This window comes from Ursus maritimus, unplaced genomic scaffold (assembly GCF_017311325.1).
Source record: "Ursus maritimus isolate PB19 unplaced genomic scaffold, ASM1731132v1 scaffold_16, whole genome shotgun sequence".
NCBI lineage: Eukaryota > Metazoa > Chordata > Mammalia > Carnivora > Ursidae > Ursus > Ursus maritimus.
The window spans coordinates 5,509,413-5,537,266 of record NW_024424008.1 but is presented as its reverse complement, the minus strand read 5'-3'; the positions used below and the strand labels follow the sequence as shown (position 1 = coordinate 5,537,266).

The window sequence follows — 27,854 nt, the reverse complement described above, 5'->3', positions numbered from 1 at the left end:
GACCAGCCCAGGCTGTACGTGATTCACAAGTCAAATAACATTGAGTTACACTTAAGAAACATATATTTTATGGAAAAAAATTTAATTATACTCACTTTAAGGTAGAGATCAATTAAACTTTTGTCTGGTAATATCTTATTTAAATAGCTAATGAGTATAATAGTCTCATGGGAAGAGGAAGCCCTGAGCTTCCTCCAGGGAACCTAGTGAACAGCTTACCCACTGCCACCAGTCAACTGCAGAGCTCCTGAGGAAACATTGCCTAGAAGAAGAAAAAAACGAGCATCTCCGTGGGACCCACCAGTTACAGAGGAGAGATTCGACGTTCTTTCCCTCTGTTTGCATAAACTGACTATTCTTGGAGGCATGAGATTGTTAAATCTGATATTTGACTGGTTACCTCCCCCTTCGCTTCTGGTCCTAAAGTAGTGGGAGGTGGCAGTAAACATAGCATGGGTGTTTAACTGAAGACATTTAATGAATCACAGCTGTATGAGTATAGCCCCTATCCACTTTCTTAAAGGGAGTGGGTAGCAAGACTTCTTGTAACATTTTTATGCAGTTGGCTCTGGTTATGGTATACACTTAGAGAAGATCCAGTGGGAAAGACGAACCTCTTTCCCACCAACCACACTGCCATTTGTAATTCGTTTTCAGTAGATCACTTCAGTAATTGTTTATTGAGTACCTACTACGTATGAGGTGCTGCAAAGATGGTGATGATGATGGTAGGATAGTTTAAGGTATTAAGCATTTCCTTATGTGCCATGCATTGTGGTAAGTACTTTATGTGCAGTAATTAGATCATAATCTTTACGACAACCCCATGGTCCAAGAATTACTCTGTCAATTTCATCTTTGAGAAAACTGGGTCTAGATAAATGTAAAGACCTTGCGATGGTCATACAACTAGTAAATGGGAAAGGGTAGAATTCAAACCTAGGGACTCCGGTCTAGCAATATGGCATACTCAATATTCTGAGACACCCTCCCCCCAACACCACCACCACCAGCAAGAAGACACTAAAAGTGTAAGATAAAATACAGATATTTTCTTATAACTCAGCACAAGAAAGTAAGGGAAATCGTCTAGAGTGACAGATGAAAAGGAGGCAGGAATCTGAGGTGATCTGCTGCAGTTTAAGCTACAACTCACCTGAAGACGTCTAGCAATAGAGCCTTCAGTTTGGGGTGGGGAGACTGAAATCGTAAACATGTTTATAATTTAAGGAAACAATTTCCAGGCATGGTAATCTCTCACCTAAATTATTATCCTTACTGGTTTCCCAGCCTTCACCTTTGCCCTTTACATTCCATTTTCAACATGGCTGCCAGCGTTACCCTTTTAAAACATAAGTCAAATCATGTCATTCTTCCGCTCAAAACCTGCCATTGGCTTCTCAGCCTACTCAGAAGCACTTTCCTAAATTAACTCCATGATTTTACTTTCTCAATGAGGCCTATCCTGACAACCCTATTTGAAATTCTACCCATCCCTCTCCAATGCTCTTATTCTCCCTTCCCTGCTCTTATGTGTGTGTGTGTGTGTGTATCACATATATTTATTTTATTTATTTTCTGTGTCTTGCCATGTGAATGTAGGCTCCAGGAAAGCAGGAAGTTTCATTTGTTCACTGGTATATCCTCATCTCCTGGATTGTATCTGGTGCATAATTGGTCCTTCCTAATGACTGAAGGAAATTAATGAAATGCGAAAACAAAAATATAGTAAAGAAGAACAACAAAGCCTGAAGGTTTTTTTGAAGAATAAAACTAGACTTCAAACTCCATTTTATCTAACTGCAGAATCCATCCCTTTAACCACTACACAGTACACCGCTTCCAAAATACAGCTTCCTTCCACCTTCACAAATATTTACTATATAGTAATTGGATATCAGAGTCACACTGACAAGGCCTTACTGGCTTTGTGACCTTGGGCATGTTATTTTACTTCTTTGTGCCTCAGTGTCATTAACTACAAATAAGGATGATAATAGTATCTACCTTGTAGGGTTATTATGAGCCTTAGATGCAATAGCACATGTAAAGTGCTTCCTGCTCAGCAAATGATAAGCCTTTAGTAAATGTTAATGACTGCTACTGATTTTGTTGTTGTTATTATACCTTTTGCTCTTCTTGCTCCTCTTCCCTTCCTCTTGTCGAGTTAACTCAGTTATCCCAGGAGGTCTTACGAATGTGGTAAAAGCCAATGAAAAGTCCTATAGGTGGACACCCTGGGTGTCTTAACACAAGAATCAACACTCAAACCTACTGCAGTTAATTCTCATTGGCTCTGTGCTGGGATTTGATGGCAAGAACAGATCAATAATATGGGGAAAGGGTGGAGTTGAAGAATGGAGGACATGGTTTGTGTATTGCTCTTGGATCAAGAGAACTTGGGGATAAACCTCCAAAAGCTCCATAACAGCCCTCCCCCCATACACACATACCCCACTCTACTTATCAGCCTGTACACTCCCTGCTAAAGGGTCATATGCTGATTACTTGAACTGAAAACAAACAAGATAGCTGACTAACTTCCCAATGGTATCATGTCATAGATATGTGTTTAGAAGCAGTCTGTCACTAAACATTTGAAACTTTGGGGTAGAAGGAACCTAAATGTTATTCAAGCCTGCTATCTGTTCTTCCTATCCTCTCTTACAAGATTACAAACTCAAATGCTTGAAGAAGGCAGACGAGTGATGTGAATGATTGAAGGGGAAATTGTGCAGAACTGGAGAATGCTTGTTTCATGTTAAAGGAACATCTATTTCGTTCCAGTCAGTTCTTGTCAGGCAAAAATGTGGACACAGTGTCACTAGGTCCCACACTTTTCAAAGAAGACATCCACTTTTACAATTTTTCCTAATTATTAATAATAAAATTCAAAGCAAAAGAAGTATAAGCTGCCAGTCTGTAGCCACTGCTGTAGAACTTCTGTGTGGAGCTGTGTAGGAAACAATGAGAATTGCAGAATTTTAACTTGAAAGATAGTTCTGGCTAAAAACATGACTTTGAGAGTCTTGTACAGAGAGATGACTCCCAAGCCCAGTTGGGAGGAGAGAGAAGAGAAAATAATAGAGGTCAGAAACTTAGAAAAAATCTGTGGAATGAGAAAGGGAAGAAAAGCCAAAGAATGAGACAGCACCAGAGGCTCACATACAGGAGATCAAAAGAAATTGCTAAATTCCTACTTTGGAATAGAAGTTAAAAGAAAGTTGCTAATTTGAGCAGTCTTTTAGTAGGTTATGTAGTGCCGTTAAAATCAACTAATCATCTATTTCACAAGACAACAATGAGAAAGGAAATATGGTTATGAGCTGAAGCTAGGCTCTAATTTATTCCACAGGAGCATGGAATTTGATGTATTCTATTGGCTCCTCCAAGTGTATTTTCTGTAAAAAGAAAATGCACTGAAGGGAGGCGCATCCCATCTGCTGAAAAGTCACACAGGAAGATGGGGGCAGGGCTGCAGAGGTGCGTCCTCTGTAAGTATGTTTCTGATTCTGCCTCAGACTTAGTATACCTAGCATCCTGGATCCTGTTGCCAGACTACAGGGCAGTCAAATAATTTCTGATGTTTTGATTTAAAAGTAAAAGTTTGGGGGCGCCTGGGTGACTCAGTCAGTTGAGCATCTGCCTTCTGCTCAGGTCATGATCCCAGGGTCCTGGGACCGAGTCCCACACTGGGCTCCCTGCTCAGCGAGGAGCCTGCTTCTCCCTCTCCCTCCGCCTGCCTCTCCCCCTGCTTGTGCTCGCATTCTCTCTCAAATAAATAAATAAATAAATAAAATCTTTTTTAAAAATAAAAATAAAATTTTACAGCAGAATAACTTAATCAAAACATGAAAATTTGTTTGAATGTCTCCATCTTTTAGAGAAAATGGACTTCTTGCAAAAGTATCTCTCTTCTTACTTTGCTCTTATGTGTAGAATACAGTATAAAATGTTTATGTCCATGCTAAGCAAAATAAGTCAATCAGAGAAAGACAATTACCATATGATCTCACTCATATCTGGAATTTAAGAAACAAAACAGAGGATCATAGGGGAAGGGAGAGAAAAACAAATAAGACAAAATCAGAGAAGGAGACAAACCGTTAGAGACTCTTAAGCATAGGAAACAAATTGAGGGTTGCTGTAGGGGCAGGGGTGAGGGGATGGGGTAACTCGGTGATGGACATTAAGGAAGGCATGTGATGTAATGAACACTGCTATTATATAAGACTGATGAATCACTGACCTCTACCTCTGAAACCAATAATATATTATATGTTAATTAATTTAATTTAAATAAAAATAAGTAAATTTTTAAAAAATAAAATGTTTATGTCACCCAAATTGAGAAAAGAACTAGCCAGTCTTAATGTCCACTCTGATTTTGCTTAGAACCAGTAATATCTCTGCTGTTTCTACCCACTGTTTCACCTTTTGCAAAACTGGGCGGGGAAGGGGGCTGTGGTACAGGAGATGATTGTGAATTATACAGGCCTAGACTAGACAGGATTTTGCTCATGGGCAACATGAGGGTTGGAAGAAAATATTAAAGTGTAGATTTTAAATTATTTAGAGAGTATTTCAAATTGTTTAAATAACGCAATTGAAAGTACATGAGCCACTTGGGAGTGTTGACATGATGTGTAGTAATGGGAAAATGTTATACTCTTTGAATATCTAGGTCCCAAAAAGCTTTGGTTTTTATATTTACTGCCTTAGGGTGTTTCCATGATGTTGGGAATGTGTTTATATGATTGAATACATTTGAATACATAACTTATTTTGTTAGGTTTTCTTTCAATATCACAGAGAACAATTGGAGAAAAGTGGCTAATTCTTAATTTAGTTCAGAAGATACATGTGACCGTCTTAAGTGAGAAGTCAGAAGCTGGACACGTAGTGCAGTACCTTCTACAGGGCTTGAGCCGATATGGACCCTCCTGGGCCAGGATTCTTGTGAGCACAAGTATTCTGTCCACCCAGAGCTCTGTGACCGTTGCTAACCCTCATTTCAGTTGTGCCCCAGAAAACCTGCAGCCTCGCGCTACCAAAGCTGCACGAGGAGAATGCAGGGCTAGAGAGTCAGCCTCCTACGTAGAAGAGCAGTGGGGAGGCTGGTGCAACATAGCAGAGACGCCGAACCCAGCCCACGTATCTTGTGTGTCTTTTACACCCACTGAACTTACAAATAAGGTTTCATTTGAAGCTTAAAGTCCACTTTCACAAAAAGGTCTGAAACCCACTCCCATCTTTAAGTGGTCCAGAGCATATCACCAAACATTTTGTTGTATTGAATTGATTATCCAGTGTTCAGTACGAGAGCCCAAGTCCCCTGATTCCCAATCAACTCTTTGCTCCATATGAGCTTTAATCCTTTGGCCTGGACCATGACTCTCATCCTTGCTACACATTAGTCACCTGAGTGATTTTAAAGACAGCAGGTGCAAAACGCCCATCAAAAGCCAGTTGAAACCAAAATCTTTGGGGCTAAGCTTTGGACATCAGTGTCTTAAAAGTTGGCTCAGTTGGACTCAAAAGTCGTTAAGGGTCCTAAAACCCAGAGAGTCTGTCATTACCTTTTGTGAAAATGCTGATGCTGTCTCATATAGCTTAATAACATACTTCACCAATAGACATTGTTGTAAAGATAGTACTCTCCAGGGTCGGTGGGGAGAGGGAATGGTGATGTAGGGCCCAAAAAATAACTCCATGCCTTTTTTCAGATCTATAAGTTTAAAATTCTAAAAGATTAATGAAAAATGAAAGATTCCTGTTTTAATTCATTGCACCTGTTGTTTTAAATCAAAAAGTCTGTATTCAGCTCTGTATGTTCAGAACCCTTTGGTAAGCTAAATGAGAAACATTAACATAGAAGAGCTAGCCTCTCTCTTTGAGGAACTTGTGATTTATTATCATTGAGTTGGAGAAAAAGAACTTCTAAAATGCAATCATCATCATCATCATAATAGCTAGCATTGATTGAACATTTGCTGGCTACCAAACACTGTAGGAAGCATCTTACATGTACATGCTATTTAATCCTCACAATCATAACCTTGAGAACTGTGAGATTAAAAACCTTACTTTTTTTTTAAAGATTTTATTTATTTATTTGACAGAGAGACAGCCAGCGAGAGAGGGAACACAAGCAGGGGGAGTGGGAGAGGAAGAAGCAGGCTTCCAGCAGAGGAGCCTGATGGGCTTGATCCCAGAACGCCGGGATCACGCCCTGAGCCAAAGGCAGACACTAACGACTGCGCCACCCAGGCGCCCCTAAAAGCCCTACTTTTATCTTTATTTAACAGATGAGGAAAAGAAAGCACAGAAAAATTAACTTAGCCAAAGTTATTTAAACGCAGGTAATGCTGAGTCCGGAGCCCATTCTCCTTAATCATCAGTCAACCTATTAAGTAGTAAGAGATAATGAAATGTTTGCTTTTAAGCCGCTAACTTTTGGGCTGTTACTTTTACACAGCAGCAGATAGCAGAGATACTGGAACATAGCAAGTGCTGTGTAACTGTTAGCTGATGTCAGCATTATCACTACCTAGATCCTTCTGACACCCAGACATGATCAGTGAGGGGCTATTAGAGGTGCTTGGGTGAGGGAACATTAATTAAACAATATTTTACTAACTTTACAGTGGATTGTGGCTTCAACGTCCTATTGATTAGTGCAAGAGAAGATTTTTTTAAAGATTTATTTATTTATTTATTTATTTATTTATTTATGAGCACACAAGCAGGAGGGGAAGAGGGAAAGCAGAGAGAATCTTAAGCAGACTCTGTGTTTAGCATGGAGTTCGACATGGGGCTCAGTCTTACGACCCTGAGATTACTAGGTGAGCTGAAACCAAGAGGGGGACGCTTACCTGACTGAGCCATTTGGTGCCCCAAGAGAAGATATTTTTAAGAACTGTTTTGGACGTTTCACAAAAGTCAAACACCATCTGTTGAAGTGCTCATCTGTGGTCTCATCATGCTAAATTACTTCATATTACAGATACCTGCTGAAGTAAGCAATTGTGTACTTTCTATGATTTAGGAAATCATGTCACCATTAATAATTCTGGGTCTTCCTTGTGGTTAAGTTAAAATTTTACTGGCTTCATCCCGATACCTGTGAAATTTGATAGCAGATTTTCTATAGAATAACAATGAAACTGCTAATTCATAATTCCCAGTTTAACAAATAATGAAGAGATTTGTTTTTGTTTAAGCAAGCCTTAGAATACTGTTTCTGAAAGGCTCTCTGGCTGCTGTTTGCATTTTTGCTATGTCTCAAGTTAAGAAGGCATTTGTATTAGACCAGAATTTTTATCTATTTACTGAATAATTGATTTCCCAATTGCATGTTTGATGGCTTGGCTCATTGTGTTATAAAGATCTATGGTATCACAAGGAAGGCTGTGGAAAAACAACACATTTTGCTTTACTGGTTTTTTTCTTACAAAATAAATTCATTTATTTAATTGGGGGTGGAGGGGATTGCAGAGACTACACTTGGCCAAATCTGTTGTCTTCTCCATCCAAGAAAATTAACTGAAGCTGACATGATTTCTGGGAAGTGCATTGTAGCTGACATCTGGGTGTGCCCCATACCAAAGTGTTATCATGAGAGATTGGTCCTCCAGGAATGGAATTTGAATCCTCTCAAAGGATTGAGTAAAAAAAATTATCTGGACTATATTACCTTTTTCGGAATTAATAAACTTTACATTTTTACAGCACAATTCTCTCTGTTCGTGCCATGCTGTGTCACAATTGTCAGTTACTTGTTCTTCCTAACGTAACCATATACTGTTCCAGTGGCTTCATCCCAATGTTTTAAACCTTATACATGACAGTACGTTTTAGAATTATCATCGTAGCCCCCAGCAGAATGCTAACCACATCTTGGTGCTCTGAAAAATGTTCATAGTTGTAATATAATTTATCCTTAGGTACCTATGGCTGTGCAGAGAGCCTTCTATCCAAATGCAAATCTTATTTTTTTAACGATGGCTTAATTCTTTTGTCTGTCATCATGTTTTTCTTTTGGGTCCTGAAAAAATGAGATTCTAATCCAGAAATTCTTTAGGAATGCTTACTGCACTATAAAAGGCAAAGAAGTATTAGTATCTTTACATTTATGATTGACATGCATGTAATCTTAAAATACCATTGACTGCAGATCTTTTTGTTTCCATGATGAGTACTTGCCAAAGGCAGCAGGATTAAGGCACGTAAACTCATAGGATTGATGTAAATAACTACAAATATTTTTTATTCCTTCTCCTACTTAAATTCGAAAATCATACTTCTTATTATCTCAGTCATTGATAAAGATGTTGGACAGGGCAGAACTTCATAGCGGGCTACGTGACACTTCCTTTTAGGGTGGTGTCACTCCACTTAGTCATTAGATGTGAAAAATGTGATGGGTAAAATAATCTGGAATTAAATCACAGAATGCCTAGAATTGTCAAAAACCAAACTCTGCTCTGGAGCCAAAAGACAGCCCAAAGAGAGTTTGGGGATAAAGAGGAGTGATAGTTTTATTATTTTGCCAGGCAAAGGAGGTTGCAGCAGGCTAATGCCTTCAAAACTGCAGACCCTCCAGGGTAAAAGACCGGGAGGTGTTACAGGAAAGCACAAGATCTGGGCATTTTCCACAGGAATCTGGTACATGCTGCCAGCCACACTCATTATGTCTTCAAGGTGGTTGCATGACTAGTGCTGGCTCTGACCACCCAAAAATCGAATCTCGTTACTAAGTATGCATTGAGGTCAGCGAGATGTCAATATTGATATAAGTTCCTGGAACAAAAGATTCTACAGAAAGACAAGTGAAGGGGAGGAGGAGGCTTCGAGAATGAGGAAGAGAGCTTTGTTCAGTTTAAAGTCAAGTCTTGCTGAAGAGTTTGTGTGTCCGTTTTAATTTCCATCCATCTTTACTTTTCTGTTACCAGTTTCAGAATGTCATATTAAAGAGTTTAGACTAATATTATTCTCTAGTCACCAAGAAGTATCCAACAGCATACTCTTGAACAAAGCAGTGACAAGATAGTGTTTCAGAAACTTACACCGGTGTGGAAGAGGTTCAGGAGGGCTTAGCAGTTGCAGGAACAGAGGCCACGTAGCAGGCTGGTATGACAGACGAATGCTAGGGAGAGATCCACATGGAAGGTTCTCTATAGTGTGGTTTGCTTTTAGCAGGGGCTACAAACCACATAGGCCAAAAAATAATGCAAATGAGTTAAGCAGGTCAAAGAAAGAACAAGTCTAATGAGGGCAGCCACCACTGGGCTCCATCAGTTGTCACCATGTAGGAATGCAGAAACAGTTGTTAACCACGTTTTTCAAATTTTCGAGAGAAGCTGAAAATTTAGCCTTTAAATAAAATCTCTTCGTTTGTAAATGTTGGCTTAATTTAAAAAAAAAAAACACCTCTGGACAGCTAAAAAAATACAAAAACAAAAAAGCCCACATCTGCGGCTAGTAGGATGCCAGCTTTCACAACCTGTAGCTTTTAGCTTCTCTGGCTGTGAATTTTTATTGTGTAGTGTAGTAGGGAAAAGACGTAAGGACAGGCATTAGAAAATTTCTGGTGAAGTACGGCCTGATAACATAATTGAGAAAAGAATGGAAAAATGCAAAACTCATGACTCTCTTTATGAGTAGCAAAGCCAAGATTTTATTAACAACTTGTCCCTAAAGAGCATTTTATAAATAGATTGCTCATTTAGCTTAATTTTGCTTAGGTAGCATTGTTTCCTTCTTATTAGTCAGCATTGTTGGCATTTTTGAGAAATCATAGATTTGACGGAGACTTGTGGAGGAGCTGCTGAATTACAGAAGTTATTACAGCAGAAAATAAATTATGTGGTGCTATAAATACTTGGCTCAGTGACTCAGCAAATTCCCTTTATGTCCAAAGGGAAACATGCTGTACCTAACTTATGAGGTCTGTTTTTAATTTCTTCAGCTTTGCAGTTGTACCTGTTTGTCACTGATAGATTTTTACATGATGTGAGAGACATAAAGATAAAGAGAGACCACATTCAGACGAAGATTTAAATATTGGAGAAATGAAAGCGGTGGGGGGATCCTCAGTCATTGGAGTGCTTTTATACTGATGGCAGGGGATTATGAGGAAAAAAAATCAGAGAACCATCTGGAATGGCTATGAGAAACCAGATAGTTTTATTATACTCTTAGGTGACATTTCCAACTAATAAAATTAGAATAAAAATTGTAGTGTTAGAAGCAAACCCCTGGAAAATATGTAATTAACTTCTTTAGAATTCAGCAAGCATTCTATGTATCTCTAATACTCATATTGAAGATGCTTTAACCAGACATTTGGGTCAATGCCAAGATGTGCCAGAAATGGTTTCTGCCTTCAAAGGCTATTAGGAGAGAGACTATATGTACACAAAATTTTAAAATTATTTATGTTTAATTGACTAATATTTCAGTACTTTGTTTATGAAACCTAGTAAATTGTTGTTCTTTTAATAAATATTTATCATCTCTTCATGAGCATGTAAAAACAGAACAGTGTAGGAACTGATTTCATATAATACATCTTATAACACAATTATTTTTTAAAAACCCTCTGTATCTTGATTATTTTTGTAATAAAAATACTAATACTCCTTGCTACTAAGTAAAGCATAATGGCAATAAAAATCTGTCAAAAGCTCTTCCATCTTGTGTAATTCTGAGGTTCTAACATGTCATTTCAGCACAGGCTTGAGCAAAAATGTCCTAAATGTAAAAATAGAATGAAATAATTATTAGAGAAGTATAAACAAAATTCTGTATAAGACAGTGTCTTAGTCTGCTTGGGCTATGGCTTAAACAACAGACATTTATTTTCTCATGCTTCTGGAGGCTAGATATTTAAGATCAAGTTTCTAGCCAATTCAGTTTCTGGTTAAGGACTCTTTTTTTTTTTTTTTTTTGTAAGATTTTATTTATTTATTTGTCAGAGAGAGAGACAGCACAAGCAGGAGGAGCAGCAGGCAGAGGGAGAAGCAGGCTCCCCACTGAGTAAGGAGCCTGATGTGGGACTGGATCCCAGGACGCTGGGATCATGACCTGAGCTGAAGGCAGACACTTACCCAACTGAACCACTCAGACGTCCCAAGGACTCTCTTTCTGACTTGCAGCTGCCTTCTTGCTATGTCTTTACATGACCTTTCCTCAGTGCCTACACGCAGTGAGAAAGGGAAGGAAGAAGGGAAAGGGGGAGAGAGAGAGAACACTCTCTGGTATCTCTTCTTAGAAGGACGCTAATCCTATCAGATTAGGGCCCCACCCTTAAGACCCCATTTAATCTTAATTACTTCTTTCAAATACACTATACTGGCAGCTAGGGCTTCAACATATGAATTTTAGGGGAACATAAGCAGTCAGTTTATAACAGATTGGAAACAGAGGAAGCAATCAGGAAAGACATTTTGGAAAAGATGGCATTTGAATAGGCTCTTGGAGAATGGGTAGGATTTAACCATTAGAGATTGGAAGGAGAGATTCCAAGTGGAAGAAATAGCTTAACCAGTGTCATGGCAGAGAGAAAGCAAAGAGTATATTTAGCACACAGGGAGTCAGCTGTTTCACCTGCAGGATGACATCTACACAAGTGAACAGTACTCAGAAAGTCAAGAGGATGTGGAAAGGATGTGGCCAGATTATTTTGTACCTTATGAAACAGCATTTTCTGGTTTCAACACTGCTATAACTAGCTCTGTGACCTTGGTTACTCCCCTCTACTTCTGTGTGTCTCAGCATCCCATGTGTCAATGAAAAAATTGTCTCTAGGGTTTCGTTTTATTTAACGAGTGTACCTCAAAACAAGTAAGTGATTTCAGTTCACAAGTATTACGTGTTTGTGTGTGCCCATATACTTTCACATTTGTGCTCTCACACCGGTAGATGTGCTCACTTCTGCAAATGTTTAAATATAGGTGGAAAAATCTGCTGCCACTTAACCAATGTTGAATTGCACTCCTCCCACCTCTGCATGAATTGGGAACCTTTTTCTGCGTATTCCAGTGACTCAAACTGGACTTCCCAGGGAGAGTTGACCAGGCACACTGGGGAAATACATTGTTTCCCCAGCCTTGTTCCATCTTCTTTTCCAACTTCATTGGCTCTTTTATTTTCTCCTGCTTTAGACTTCTGATTCTTTCATGACTGCTTTTTCTACCCTGTTAAGGTAACTTAATCTCAAAGCCTTCTTTCATAGTTGTAGGCACGTGGGTGAGGAATCCATAGGCTCCAAGGGATATTTCCTTTTTGGTAGGAACTAGGCCTTAAGCTACAGGAATGAAGCATAGACAGTAAAATTCTAGACAATTAGTGGACATAAAGCCCAGGGATAGGGGTGAGGAGGTGAATTTTGTGGTGTTCCTAAAAACCTTCGAAGTGGGAAATGATCCACTGGAACTTGAAGACCATCTTCAGTTCAAGAACAGTCTAATATACTTTACAACTATTTATTCTTAACCCTGCAGCTGTCTTGGTTGTTTTTAGCAAAATAATGACTACTATTTACTTATTTTCTAGAATTCTAGGTATAGTTGGGGCTTACCTGTGCAAACACTTGGGTGACTTTGACCCAATCTATACGATTCAGTAGATGATTCTTCTTCCTGCAAAGTGGCTCCTGGGTTAACAGCTTGTTCCGCATTGTAGAGGCTTTGTTTTAATGAATCTTTCCAACTTAAATAATAAGCAGTAGAACTAAAGTTGAAGAAGAATTGTTTTCCTCAAAAACAGGAGCATATTTCTTTTTAAGAAATATATTTTCTTTCCCCACTATATATAGTCAGCTTATAATACTAAGTTTTTCCTCTCAAAAATAGGTTGTTCTGCCTCTTTCAGATACACATCCAGGTCAAGACGGTGTTATCTTCATAATGAACTTAAGCTACAGCTGAGGTGACTCATCTGAGAATATTCTGTCAGTCAGAAACTGCCCAAGGTCCAACCCCAGTATTTACTGCTCTGTGGCCTCCACTTTGCGTAGGCACCACCTTAGTGAATCACACTGGCTATCCGTCACTCATTCTCTGAAGACCACAGTTTCAAAATAAAACCCTTAGAAAATGTAGGCACTGAAGTAACAGTTGCAGTTACTTCACCCACGGTTGACTGTACCATGGACGCAACCTACAATTTGAGTCTTTATTTGGTCATTGACAAAGGCCGTGAATTTTTGAGTCAAAACTTTGGTGAAATTCAGAAATGTAGGCCCCAAGATGATGATTCTGTTGTTTATAGGAAATGCTTTCAAGACTTACTTAGCTTTTCATAGTTCTAACAAAATAATTTTAATGTTTTGGGTTTTTTTGTTTTTTTTTCTTTGTCTCTGGAAAAGTTGAGTAGATGGAAACTATGAAAGGAAAAGATGTACTACAAAATTGTAATCCAATAGTACTGTGGTTTCTGCTTTCATCTAATAAAAAGCAGAAAATAGTATAAGGAAGGAGTTCATTTTTCTTAGATTATTAGTAATAAAGTTCAAGTTAAAAATCAGAGCTTGCGAATTGTTTTTTTCCTCTGGATTCTCTTCGTCATCAGAATAGTCTCTCAAGTAGTGATAATATCCAAATTTAATCAGAAGATTTAACTGTAAAGTTTAATGACACAAGGAATGAAATGTGTGCTTCCAGAGAATACACCTTTGTCTTTTTATCCTAATATAGTAGTGACCAATTACATGCAGGTTATTTAGAGGTGAATGGCCATAGGCAGTTTTCTAGGTGCCTGGCCTGCCTTGCTGCCTCTGCAGACCGCTAAAACTGCTTATTGTCTACCCAGGCAGGCGCTCATATTTTTCCAAGATATCCATGACTTCCCACATAGGCTTTCACCTGTTGTACTCTGACCTGTACAACTATGCCACTATCCACACTATCTCCGTGAGCCCCTGGCTACTGCTACTGTTTACTAAATACATATTAAGTGCCAGGTACTATGGTGAGTATTTTACATCTTCCCACTTCCATGGGGCAGAGCTACCCTGAAATGAAGTTAGCATAGTATAACAGAATCTTCTTAACTTTACTTCCATAATATATCTTCTGAATTATCAGACTGTGGTGAATGACTACAACTACCATTCATGACTGTGAGCTTAGTTTTTTCTTTTTTATTATTGTTAAACACACATAACATAGAATTTACCATCTTGACCATTTTTTAAAAAGATTTATTTAATTATTTTAGAGAGAGGGAGAGAACGCACATGTGAGCGGCAGTAGGGGCAGAGGGAGAGGGAGAGAGATCTCAAGTAGACTCCCTGCCTCGTGCGGAGCCTGATGTGGGGCTCGATCCCATGACTCTGAGATCATAACCCAAGTCAAAATCAAGAGTTGGACACTTAACTGACTGAGCCACCCAGGTGCTCCGTGACCATTCTTCAGTGTACAGTTCAGTGGTATTAAATACATTCACATCACTGTGCAGTCACTGCCACCATGCGTCCCCATAACTCTTTTCAACTTGTAAAACTGAAACTCTGTACCTATTAAACAATAATTCCCCATTCTTCTAACCCCCAGCCCCTGGAAACCACCATTACACTTTCTGTCTTTATGATTTGACTACTCTAAGTACCCCATGTAAGTGAAATCATACAGTATCTGTCTTTCTGTAACTGACTCATTTCACTTAGCACAGTATCCTCAAAGTTCATCCGTGTTATAGCGTATTGCAGAATTTCCTTCCTTTTTCAGGCTGAGTAATATTCCATTAGTATATGTATATCACATTTTGCTTATCCATTTATCAGTTGATGGACACTTGGGTTGCTTCCACATTTTAGCCATTGTCAGTAATGCTGCTATGAACATGGGTGTACAGATATCTTTTTGAGACTGCTTTCAGTTCTTTTGAAGTGGAGGCGCTAGATCATATGGAAATGCTTTTTCTGATTTTTTGAAGATCCACAATACTGTTTTCCACAGCAGCTGCACCTTTTTACATTCCCAACAGCAATGCACAAATCTTCCCTCTTCTTCACATCCTCACCAGCCCTTGTTTTTTCTGGGGGCTTTTTTCCAGGTTTATTGAGAAATAATTGACATACTTAACTATTATAAGTTTAAGGTATATGGCATGATTTTTTTTTATTTATGCATTTTTTAAAGTATTTTTTAATTGAAGTATAGCAGACACACAGTGTTACATTAGTTTCAGGTGTACAACATAGTGATTCAACAAGTCTATACACTATTCTGTGCTCACCACAAGTGTGGCTACCATCTGTTACCAGACACTGCGATTACAATACCATTGACTGGGGGCGCCTGGGTGGCGCAGTCGTTAAGCGTCTGCCTTCGGCTCAGGGCGTGATCCCGGCGTTCTGGGATCGAGCCCCACATCGGGCTCCTCCCTGGGAGCCTGCTTCTTCCTCTCCCGCTCCCCCTGCTTGTGTTCCCTCTCTTGAAGCTGTCTCTCTCTGTCAAATAAATAAATAAAATCTTTAAAAAAAAAGAAACAATACCATTGACTGTGTTCCCTGTGCTGTTCATTTTATCCCCGTGACTTATTCATCCCATAACTGGAAGCCTGTATCTATCTCCCACTCCCCTTCACCCATTTTACCCATTGCCCCCACCCTATTTTCTGGGGGGGTTTGTTTGTTTGTTTGTTTGGTTTGGATAGTACCTACCCTAATGGGTAGGAGGTGGTATTTGTGCACTTCCCTTATGACTAGTGATGTTGAGCATCTTTTCACGTGCTTATGGGCCATTTTTTATCTTCAGGGGAGAAATGTCCTTTCAAGTTGTTTAACTATTTTTTAATCAGAGGTGTTTTTCTTGTTGCCATTATTTTTGAGTTTTAGAAGTTCTCTGTATATTCTGAATATTAATCAGATACATGATTTGTAATATTTATCAGAGTGTGGTTACCATATGTACGATTTGCAGATATTTTCTCCCATTCTGTGGGTTGCCTTTTTACTCTGCAGATAGTATCTTGATGCACAGAATTTTTACTTTTCATGAGGTACAATTTGTCTCTCTTTCTTTTGTTATGATGCCTTTAATATCATATCCAAGAAATCGTTGCCAAATCCGATGTTATAATATTTTTATACTGTACTAATTCCCACCTCTTTAGACCTTTGTGACACACTGTAAAATTGCTTTACAGTGATCACTTCAGGTCACTGAAAACATGGCCTAAATCCTAAAAAGGCAGTTTTCCCTTAATCTCTGATTAAGTGGAATCCAAGAAACATAAGCTATTTTAGAGTGGCTAATCTATTATTTTTATCTTGGAACAATATTCATTTTCATCAGTGGATGAATAAAGGTTACTTGAGAACATGTGCTATTTGGGGTAAATATATAGCCTCTTTGTATTTGTCTCTTCATCTCTGGAATCGGCCAAGCCAAGAGGGCCTGGGCATTGGAACCATTAGTTGTCAGTGCCTCTTCCACCCTCACTCATTAGGCCATTGCCTTGTTTTGAATTTGCAGCTGTCCCATGTGCTTGGTTATAATGTATTATCCTTTTAATGTATGCTAGATGTGATTTGCTAAAATTGTGTTTAGAATTTTTACATCTATATTCATGAAGCATATTGGTCTAATTTTGTAATGTCTTCTAGTTTTGTAATCACAGATGACACACTCATAGAATGAGTTGAGATGTATTCTGTTGTTAATTCTTTGGAAGAGTTTGTGTTGAATTGGTATAAGTTATTTCTTAAATGTTTAAGAGAGTTTTTAGTGGAGCCATTTGTGTTGGGGGCTTTCTTTGTGAGAAGACTTTTCACTACAGTTTCAATCTCTCTAATAGATATGGGTGAATTCAAGTTATGTTTCCTCGTAAGGGTTAGTAGTTTGTATCTTTCAAGGAATTTGTCCATTTCATCTAACTAGTCAATATTGTTGACATAAAGTTGTTCGTATTTCTTTATGATTTTTTTAAATATCTGTAGAAACTTTAGTACTGTTACCTCTCATTTGTGACATTTGTAATTTTGTCTTTTTATTTCTAACCAGTCTGGCTAAAAATTTATTAGTTTTGTTAATCTCAAAGAACCAGCTTTGGGTTTTATTGATTTTTTTTTGTTTTTCTGTTTCTATCTCATCGATGATTGTCTTAATCTTAATACCCTTCTTTTGCTTGCTTTGACTTTAATTTGCTTTTTTCCCCCTAATTTTTCTGTGTGGAAGCTGAGGTCATTGATTTGAAACCATTTTTCTTTCCTAACACAGGCATTTAATGCTATAAATCTCCCTCAAAGAAATGGGTTAGTGGCATCCCACAAATTCTGATATGTTTTCACTTTCATTTAGTGCAAAGTACTTTCTAATTTCCCTTTTTATTTCTTTTTTGATCCATGAGTTCATTAGCTTCCAAATTTGAGGATTTTCCAGATAACTTTCTGTTATTGATTTCTAATTTAATGCCATTTTGGTCAGAGAATATATTTGTATGGTTTGAATCCCTTTAAAATATATTAAGACAGGAGCGCCTGGGTGGCTCAGTTGGTTAAGCGTCTGCCTTTGGCTCAGATGATGACCCCACTGTCCTGGGATTGAGCTCGGTGTCAGGATCCCTGCTCAGTGGGGAGTCTGATTCTCCCCCTCCCCCTGCCCCTCCCCCCACCTGTGCGCGCTCTCTCTCTCAAATAAATTTTTAAAATCTTTAAAAAGTAAAAGCTATTACATAAGACTTATCACCCACAATTCAGATTTTCTTGGTAAATGTTTTGTATGTACTTAAAAAGCATGGCTGTTTTGCTATTGTGCTGTTAAAGTTAAGCAGGGTACTTTCTGCCTGTTCTGGACGTTTCATTCACATGAATGAAATTTTACAACATGTGATCTTTCATGACTGACTTCTTTCACTTAGCATAATGTTTTCAGTGTTCGTCCATGGTGTAGCATGTATCAGCACTTCGTATCTTTTTATTGCCACGTAATATTACATTGCATGTATGTGCCACATTTTATTCATCAGCTGATGAACATTTGAATTGTTTCCATTTTTGTACTGAGATATCATTCATGTACCATAAAATTCACTTTTTTAAAGTGTGTAAAGGGCTTTTCCTTCTCTAGTATGAAGTTTCAACTTTAAAATCTTCAAAATTTGCTAATGCTTATAAGTCCACTTTATGACTTCTAAAATTGTATTAACATCACTGATGGTGTTGTCTTTTTTCTCATTCTCTTTACTCTTGTATGTTTTGCCATTTTTCTCTTTTGCTGTCATTTCAATGGAGTTTGGGGGCGAAACAGTATTCAATCTGCCACATTTAATAAAAAGATCCCTTAAAATTATTTTCAAATTAGGAAAGCAAATTGTCAAAATTCTGTTACTTTTGCTTTATTTTCATTTTGCCTTTTTCTCCTAGTCTTTGTGTACTTATGGACATAATCATAGCATATTTGGCCAATTTTCTTAAATGTAGCATAATTACTTCATTCATAAGCACATCATCATATTAACCACTTTAATGGCAGCATAATATCTTTTTGTGTTAATAATGTTCTGTCATTTGCCTAACCTTTCTCTCTATGGTTAGATATTAAAATTGCTAACTTTGGAGGGGGTATAGCTATTAAAAATAATGCCATAATAAGCATTTTTGTAGAGCTTTGGGGCCATTTGCAAGTACACACAGTGAGAGCTGTGACTCACCAAATTCCCCCATTTCCTGTGCCAGGACCCACTGATGCCTTTCTTCTTTGTAGTTACATCTCAGAGAAGACACCTTGTTATGTACTTACTAGCCTCTTTGATGATGGTGTTTTCCCAATCAGACCCTCAGTCTTACCAGTTTACAGTGCTGTTATATATGACATTATTAGGTTCATCAGTTATCACATGTGGAATTCTTGTCTCTCCACATAGATTACAAGCATTTTGTAGACAGAGGTCCCATAATGCCTGGCATTGATTTAGTGAAAAGTGCAAGCTTCCAGTAAACATTTATGGATAGACTTTTTTTGTTTTCATCCAAAACAGGTTTAAGAAGAGTTAAATATGGTTTAAAATCCATGAACTCATAAAAATATGAATAAAAAAAGAAACACTGGTCATCTCTGATGAATGCTAGAAAACAATGCATTGGTTTTTTTGTTTGTTTTGTTTTGTTGTTGTTGTTGTTTTTAAGATTTTATTTATTTATTTGACAGAGAGACAGCCAGAGAGAGAGGGAACACAGGCAGGGGGAGTGGGAGAGGAAGAAGCAGGCTCCCAGCGGAGGAGCCTGATGTGGGGCTTGATCCCAGAGTCCTGACCCGAAGGCAGACGCTTAACGACTGAGCCACCCAGGTGCCCCAACAATGCATTGTTTTTAAAACTGATAAATGAAGGGATAATCTCATGTATTTATCTGGTACAGGTTACATGTTCGGGTCACCAGACAGTTGATGAGGGGAAGTTTCTCTTTATAGAAACATTCTACCTAATAAGTGAGGAAATAATGCTAGACTGAGAATATCACTATTTTATTATTCCTAATAATTAATGAATCTAAGCATTGATGGTCAGTAACCTTTAACATCACAGAAGAGAGACAGCCGTATATAGTAGTACCATCCATGAAGTATTCTTGCCAAACAATCAAGCCTGAAAACGATCAAGCTTCTAGATCCAACTGGCAATTTGCAGGAAATACAAAGGACAAAAGAATATGTCGTGCGGTACCACTGGGATGCAGTCAGCAACCACCAGACTAACGGAAACTATTGGATAAATGAGCCAGTTTCTTCAACAAATAGATCGCAAGTGGGAGGGAAATGAGAGAGAAAGAGACAGACAGACGGTAGAGGAACCTGTTGCTTACACTGACCTCAGAGACATACAAACTAACGGTACTGTAGGGTCATATTTGGGTCCTTCCTGATTCAAACAAACTGTGACAGAACAAAAACAAAAAATGAAGAAAAACGTTCAACATTTATAAGATAATTAAAAACTCAAACACTGACTAGATATTTGATATTAAAGAATTTTTAATTTTTTTAAACAGTGGATTTGTAAAAAATCTGCATGAAATAATTTATTGGCAATATAGTCAATGAATCAATGACCCAAAAATGTTTATTGGTACAAGAAACAATGGGAATTATCTTTTTCTTAGGCTCCTGTCAAGCATTTCCAGGCACTATTAAGTGGTGCCAATAATCAGAATTGACAGTTGAAATGTGTTGATAATGTTCATACCCCTTTGTTTGTAATAGCAGAAAGTTGAGAACAATACAAATGTCCATCAGCAGGAACAAGGAAATGCTATATGTTCATGTGATGGAATTTCATACAGTAAATTATGCAGTAATTAAGAAACTAGATTCTGTAGCTAACGTACCTGAGTTTGAGTCCAACTCTAGTTCCACCACTTCCTGGCAGTTTTCTCTAGGACAAGTTACTTAACTTCTCTGTGCCTCAGTTCTTTTACCTTTAAAACAGGAGTAAATAATAGTACTTACCTCAGGGATCACAAGGTTGCATAGGACTAAGTACGTTGATAAATATACATAGTGAAAGCTCAGTTTGGTTAGTTTTAATAATTATTATTATTTATTATTATTACCTGAATAAGTCTAGCATCATAATATGTCAAAAGCCAAGTTCCAGAAGAAAACACAATGTGGTATCATTTATGTAAAGTTTAAAAACCTGCAGAAAGTGGGGGAGGGAGGAAATTGGAGTCCTATCTTGTATTTTTAAGAATGCCAAACCCAGGGGGACACCTGGGCAGCTCCGCCAGTTGGGCAACTGACTCTTGGTTTTGGCCCAGGTCATGGTCTCAGGGACACTGGATCAAGCCGCTGGTCCTTTCAGGGCTCCAGGCTCCACACTCACGGGGAGTCTGCTTTCCCTCTCCGTCTGCCCCTCCCCCTACTCACTCACTCACTCTCGCTCTCTCTAAAATAAATAAAATCTTTAAAAATAAATAAAATCTTAAAAAAAAAAACAGGCAGAGGACTTGACAACAAGCTTGTATTTGATTCTGCTAATTTTTGGACCACAAAGGAAAAAAATTGATTTGTCATCTGATCTCTTAATATTTACTAAACAACTTAATACAAAGAATCCTTAGAAGGATGCGTAGTTTAAGGACTTCAACCCTGTCGTTCCAGCTGCTGAAGTTGGCACATCAAATGACTGCTGGGCAGTGCTGGTAAACGATATACTACGTGGGCAGGACTTGTGTGCCTGGGTTTTCTAAATAACCCAGGAGAAGGTTAGACCATTACGAATTTGAGCTTACTTTCATTGTTCAGTCTTAAGAGTATCAGGTAGTAGAACAGAAAAAACTATAGTAGATGCGCACAGTCACCTTTTTTTTTTTTAACTATTTGGGTTATTTGCCATACTGTAAATTCCGCTGACTAACGCACACAGAATCCTATATACTCCTTGCTTGCAGGCCACTTTCTTTCTGCTCCTTTTGAGTTGTATGTTTACAAAGAGTTTGTTATGTTTTGTCTCCGTTAATTACATAGTTAAATATTACATAAAGCAATGAAATATAAGTTGTACACTTTGAGAAGTATCACCAATAAGGGATAAAATGAAACCTGCAATATAATCCTGTATATTCTTTGTGGACATATACAGGTATAAAAGCCATATAAATGGGAATGAAAAATACCTAATTCAGGATCATTGTTACCTCTGGATTCGGAGGCAAATGGGATCAAGAGAGGTACATGGTGGGCTTCAATCAAATCTATAATGTTGAATGTCCTTTGTTTAAAAAAAATACATGAAGCAAGTATGTTTAAAGTTTGATTAAGATTTGATAAATACAGGTTTTTGATTCACATTTTTCTTATTCCTGTCTTCCTTTTGTTTGTCTCTCAAGACTAAGCACTTGGGGTTTGGGGCAAGAAAGGCAAACCATAAGACAGACTCTTAACTACAGAGAACAAATAGGATTGCTGGAGGAAGGTGGGAGGTGCTGGGTGGGTTAAATGGGTGATGGGTATTAAGGAGGACATTTGTGGTGAGCACTGGGTGTTATATGTAAGTGATAAATCACTAAATTCTACTTCTGAAACTAATATGACACTCTATGTTAACTAACTGGAATTTAAATAAAAATTAAAACAAAAAAATATTCAAATTCTTTAAGTGACTTAATATCTGGACTTGGTCAGGCACCGTCCCCAAACTGTGCAAAGAGGTGCACTTGTATTCTAGTATCCAGAGCTGGATAGGAAATACCAGCAACTTAAACAGTGAATCTTTATTGTGCATTATTCTTTAAGACCATTACATATTTATGGAATCGGTCCTACCAGCTGACTTTTTTCCCTGAAATCTGGTTTCCCTCTGAGCTCCCTAATTGGGGCCTTGGGCCTGGAGAACAAACATGTCTAGCCAGACAGACCTTAGACAGGCCCCTCATACAGATATCTTAACCTTTCCCTTGACCAACTCGTCTCTGAGATGATTCGTGTCCATTCATTTGGGTTTGAATCTGGCCTGCTGATTGGTGAGCCTCATGAAGTTATTCTGCATATCCTGTCTCATGCTGAGGTTGCCTTTGAATGCTTTGTGGAAAATGAATAGCATTGCTTCATCTAGTACCATCAGGGCTATTTTTTTCTAGGTAAGGAAGGCAGTCAACATATTTTTTAACATCTTGTAAAATTGCATGCCAAAATATCACTTGTTTCTTTAGGTAAGAATCATAAGAATTATTAGGAAGTGTAAAATAAATAGTGTTGCCAAAACTGGAGGGAAAGAAAGAAATGTCATTTGACAACAGCATTCCCTACCACCACCACCACCACCACCCTTTGACCTTCATCGGGGACTGAGTCTCATCTTTGTGCAAAACAAAAGGTCATGAAGTTGGCATATGGGCCAGTTTGAGAAACCATTTTAGGAAAGTTTTTTCTTCAAACCAAAGAAGTGATTAGAATCAGGAGATAGTTTTATAGACAGGTGCTTATTTTCTTTGTGTACAACTAATACTACTAGCATAGGATATGGAGAATTGGAAACCCTGAACAGTCTCATCACATCTTTCTATAGATAATTATAATATATTTCTTTTGTGGAATATCTTTATTTTTATATCTTACAGAAATGATGTTGAATAATAGAAAACCTATTTCTATTCCTTTCTCTTCTACCCATCTTGCTATATGACCTTGGGTAAATCCATTTTCTTCGTAGGGTCTCCCAAATATACAGTGAAGACATGCAGTATTCACCTTACCACCTACTTTCAAGACCAGCCAGACCCCTAAGCTCCATTGTTGTAACTCCCATCTAAGCCCTGATGGCATGTAGGCGGAATAAGGTGCCCTCTGCTGGTTGTAGGAACACACTGCCCATCAGTGCAGTGGACAGGCCCATCCCAACAGTGAGGGACACAGTGTCCCTTGCTTGCGGTTGGAAGACATAGCAGGAAACCACAAAAATGGGAGGTGGATTTCATGTTTTGAAAAATAATTATATTTGAAGTATTTGGAAGTTAATGATTTCTTATGCATATATCAGATCCCATAGCCATGACCGACTGCCTTATCACAAAAAAGCATTTATCCTGTAGTCACTTTTCCCCCTGCTACAGTTTCTCTCTTGGTAAACACATTGTGGGTTCTGACCGTTTGAGCCACTGTCATTGTTTTACACCATCTTTCTGCCTTGGAACATATATAGTCCACTTTTTTGGGAAGATTTAGGGGAGTTTTTGCATATTCATTTTTAGTTTGTCAAAAAATAAGATAATAATTGATAAGCGCCAAGGAAAGTGAATATGCAACATCAGTAAGAAAAATGCTGAAAAAGAAAGGCAGGCCTTCATTATACTCTCAAACGTGTGCAGCTCTGTCAGTTTGTAATAAGAGGTCTGTGATTAATAATAGCTTTTTTGGTGTGTTGATGATCCTAAAAGTACTTTATGTGAGAAACTGATAAGGATTTGTTAAAAACTCTGGTTTTCTGAACCCATCTATATTAATTTCAGAACTCCCAAAATTTTAAGAGCTGCTATTTATTACATCACATTTGTAAGAAATAGTGCTGCCTCTGACTATACTTACAGGAAAGGCAACTGAGAATTATGCTTTTGTCTTGTTTGAATTTCATGCCTTTAAAATCCCTTTCAAAATAGGTCTGTGCACTGCTACTAAGATCACTGGTAGTCCTTAGATTTCTGCAGAGCAAACAAACAAACAAACACAAAAAACCCATGCAACCTACATCCCAAGTATCTACAAGCAGAGTATTGGAGGAACATGTGATTCACTTTGTGGCTTCTGCTTACGTACTCACAGAACCACAGTTTGTGTATGATTTCCCACTGGTAGATAGGAACTGTATTTTAAACGAGTCTATAGGCATTATGAAGTTCTCATCAGTGATCCTCATGCAGCTTACCCTTGGGGAGCTCCTGATTTTTGTTTCACTGTCAGTCCCAACTTACAGCCACCTGATAGGAGTTACAGTCAGTCACCTCAGCAGCAATACGTAGTCCTGTCTTAAAAGGGATTTACACATGGGATGCAGAAATACATAGACCCTCATAGGCAAAATCATAGCCATCCCACTTCCACAGAAGTACTACATTTCATGATATGTGTGGCGCCTATTTTCAGTTCTAGGTTTAGTCTGCTCTAGACCAAAGAGGAAATTAGCATGTATTGAGGCTACCGTTTTTACCAAGTATCTTATTCATCTGTTATGCATCCCTAAGAAATGAACTTTTGCTATGTAACTGTTACATATGTAACCTTAATAGTAATCTTCAGTGTCGATATTCCGAGAGAAGTCAGTTTAATCACTTCTCAGCCTTCTGGCTAAGATCAAGTGGAGAGAAGTCGGTTTATTAAATTGCTTTAAAAGAAGACATATCAGAAAATTTAGTTCTACTCAATTACAAAAAAATAAGATGGACAAAAAAATTGTCTATTGAGAATGTTACCTGCTGTTTGCTGAGAAATGATGCATTAAGAAAGTTTTTGAAACATCTTTAACCTTTAGAAATGAAAGCAAGAGCTGTGGAAAGATGGTTTAAATCATTAACTGAAACTTGACAATATGAATCATATGTAAAAGTAAAAATACAATGTTAATTAAAATCATATCAAATCTTCAAGGCAGAATATTACTTTGGGACACAAAATCCTAAGATGCAGGAAAAAACAGACAGCAGTGCTAATTATTTTATGATGTTCTTTTACAAGACAATTTGGTATAGAAAAAAGAGCAGGGGCTTTGGAGCCAAACAAACTTTGGGCTTAAAAACCAGTTTTACTACTTATGTAACTTGTTATCTGACTTTAGGCAATCACTTAAACCTCCCTGAACTTCAGTTTCCTCTTCTTTAAATTGGCAATAATAATGTGCATCTTATCTTTAGTATTAAATGAGATAGGTAAATATTTATGAAGTGCCCCAAAAGCTTGCAGAGTTAGTTTTCCTTCTCTCTATTGTAAATCACAGAGTGAGGTTTACTCTTACTTTGAAGCCCAGCAGGAAGTCCTGGAAAGGGAGATTTGGTTTGAGATTTCCCTTCCATGACCAGACTTGGTTACCAGAAAATGCCCTTGAAGCCCAGGGCAGTCTGCTAGGGAGTATGTGAGGCAGACAGCAGCCTTGCTGGGGATGTAAAGGGATAGAGTAGGGAGGGTGTGATGCTTCTTGAGTCTCAAATGCATGATATGCCCTCATTCTGTGTGTAAGGCCAAGCTGTAGGCTCACTCACATTTCAGTTAGTGCCCCCAAAAATGTACTGTAGAAAAAATTTTAAATTCTCTGAAGTTTTATGTTTAGGTTGTGCTGGATTTCATTTACATATCCCGATTGTAGTAAGAGCTACCAGCCCTACAGTGTGCACAGTACGGTGCCAGGTACTGTTCATACATTCTCTAATTCATATGATAACATTGATTTCTAGCTGTTCTTAAATGTCCATTAAGTGACTGAGACCCTAGAGGATTTGATAGCAAGCCCAAAGTCGCCAGTTAAAAATGAGTAAGTTTTTGATTGCTAAGCTTGTACTGCCGTAAGATATTATTTAGATAAGCTCTTTGATGATATTTGTGGTTAACCATGACCCCTGTAATTTTCTGAATTGTCATGACTCTTTTAGCCCTGTGGTGATGTGTACTGTGTGTTTTCACAGAAACTGGCCCCTGGAGTCAGCCAGTTTGCTTACACCTGTGTTCAGGACCACCCCATTTGGACGAATCAGCAATTTTGGGAGACAACCTTCTACAATGCAGTGCAGGAACAGGTGCGCTCCCTGTATCTCTCAGCCCAGGAAGACAATCATGCCCCATATTTCAAGCAAAAGGTAAGAGAAGAAAGATACTAGTCTGAGACTAGCATCCTGGCTTCAAGGAAAACTTATTCAGGTATTCCCAGGACAAAAGGAAATCTAGCCGCTTTCTTCTAGTGTATTTGAGGTTCATCTTAGGGAGTCCTGTGGTGAGCATCTTTCTTCTCTTGATTTCTGATACTATATTTTTCCATAATAACTTCTTAATATAGTTCTTTAGCAGTGGAATTGTTTTACTACATGTTAATAAATAGTAATTCTTTGGAAACAATTATAGGAAGTTGAACAGAAAAAAGAAAATGAAAATACCTGAGCAGATGTCTTTGTGTAATTAACTTTTTGAAGAAATGTCAAATTAAAGTTAAATGACTCTAATAAAAAGCTTTTGCACAGCAGAGGAAACAGTTGACAAAACCAAAAGACAACCTATGGAATGGGAGAAGATACTTGCAAATGTCTAATCAGATGGAGGGCTAGTATCTAAAATCTATAAAGAACTTAAAAAACTCAACACCAACAAACAAATAATCCAATCAAGAAATGGGCAGAAACATGAACAGACATTTCTCCAAAGAAGACATCCAAATGGCCAACAGACACATGAAAAAATGCTCAACATCACTCAGCATCAGGGAAATACAAATCAAAAGGACAATGAGATACCACCTCACACCAGTCAGAATGGTTAAAATTAACAAGTCAGGAAATGACATGTTGGTGACAATGTGGAGAAAGGGGAACTGCTGGTGGGAATGCAAGCTGGTACAACCACTCTGGAAACCAGTATGGAGGTTCCTCAAAAAGTTAAAATAGAGCTACCCTATGACCCAGCAATTGCACTACTAGGTATTTACCCAAAGGATACAAACATACTGATCCAAAGGGGCACCTGCACCCTAGTGTTTATAGCAGTAGTGTCCACAAATATGGAAAGAGCCCAGATGTCCATCAACAGATGAATGGATAAAGAAGACATGATATATATACACAGTAGAATATTACTTAGCCATCAAAAAAATGAAATCTTTACCATTTGTAATGACTTGGATGGAACTAGAGGGTATATGCTAAGCAAAATAAGTCAATCACAGAAAGACAGTTATCATATGTTTTCACTCATCTGTGGAATTTAAGAAACAAGACAGTATCATAGGGGAAGGGAGGGAAAAATAAAAAAGATGAAATGAGAGAGACAAACCATAAGAGACTCTTAACTACAGGAAACAAACTGAGTGTTGCTGGAGGGAAGGAGGGTGGGGAAATGGAGTAATTGGGTGATGGGCATTAATGAGGGCACTTTATATAATGAGCTCTGGTGTTATATACAACTGATGAATCACTAAACTCTACCTCTGAAACTAATAATATACCATATGTTAATTAATTGAATTTATATAAAATAAACAAAAAAATGACGCTGAAATAAATATAAAATTCAATAGTTCTTGAAAGTATGTCAGCAATAAATCTAGTTCTCCTTTTAGGAATATTCTATATGTTTCCATATATTTTTTCACCATAAATTATACTTGAGAAAAATATCAAGAAAATATTTTAAGGTAAGAAAATTGCAGGACGCCTGGGT

General features: G+C 37.9%; 1 protein-coding gene across 1 annotated transcript in view; it reads left to right on the top strand.

Moving 5' to 3' along the window:
* The window catches only part of SBF2 (SET binding factor 2), a 452,940-nt gene that overhangs the window by 362,379 nt on the left and 62,707 nt on the right, over window positions 1–27,854 (top strand). Inside the window, 1 exon segment of the mRNA XM_040630773.1 lies at window positions 26,114–26,284. Within this exon segment, the coding sequence (XP_040486707.1) occupies window positions 26,114–26,284 (171 nt within the window).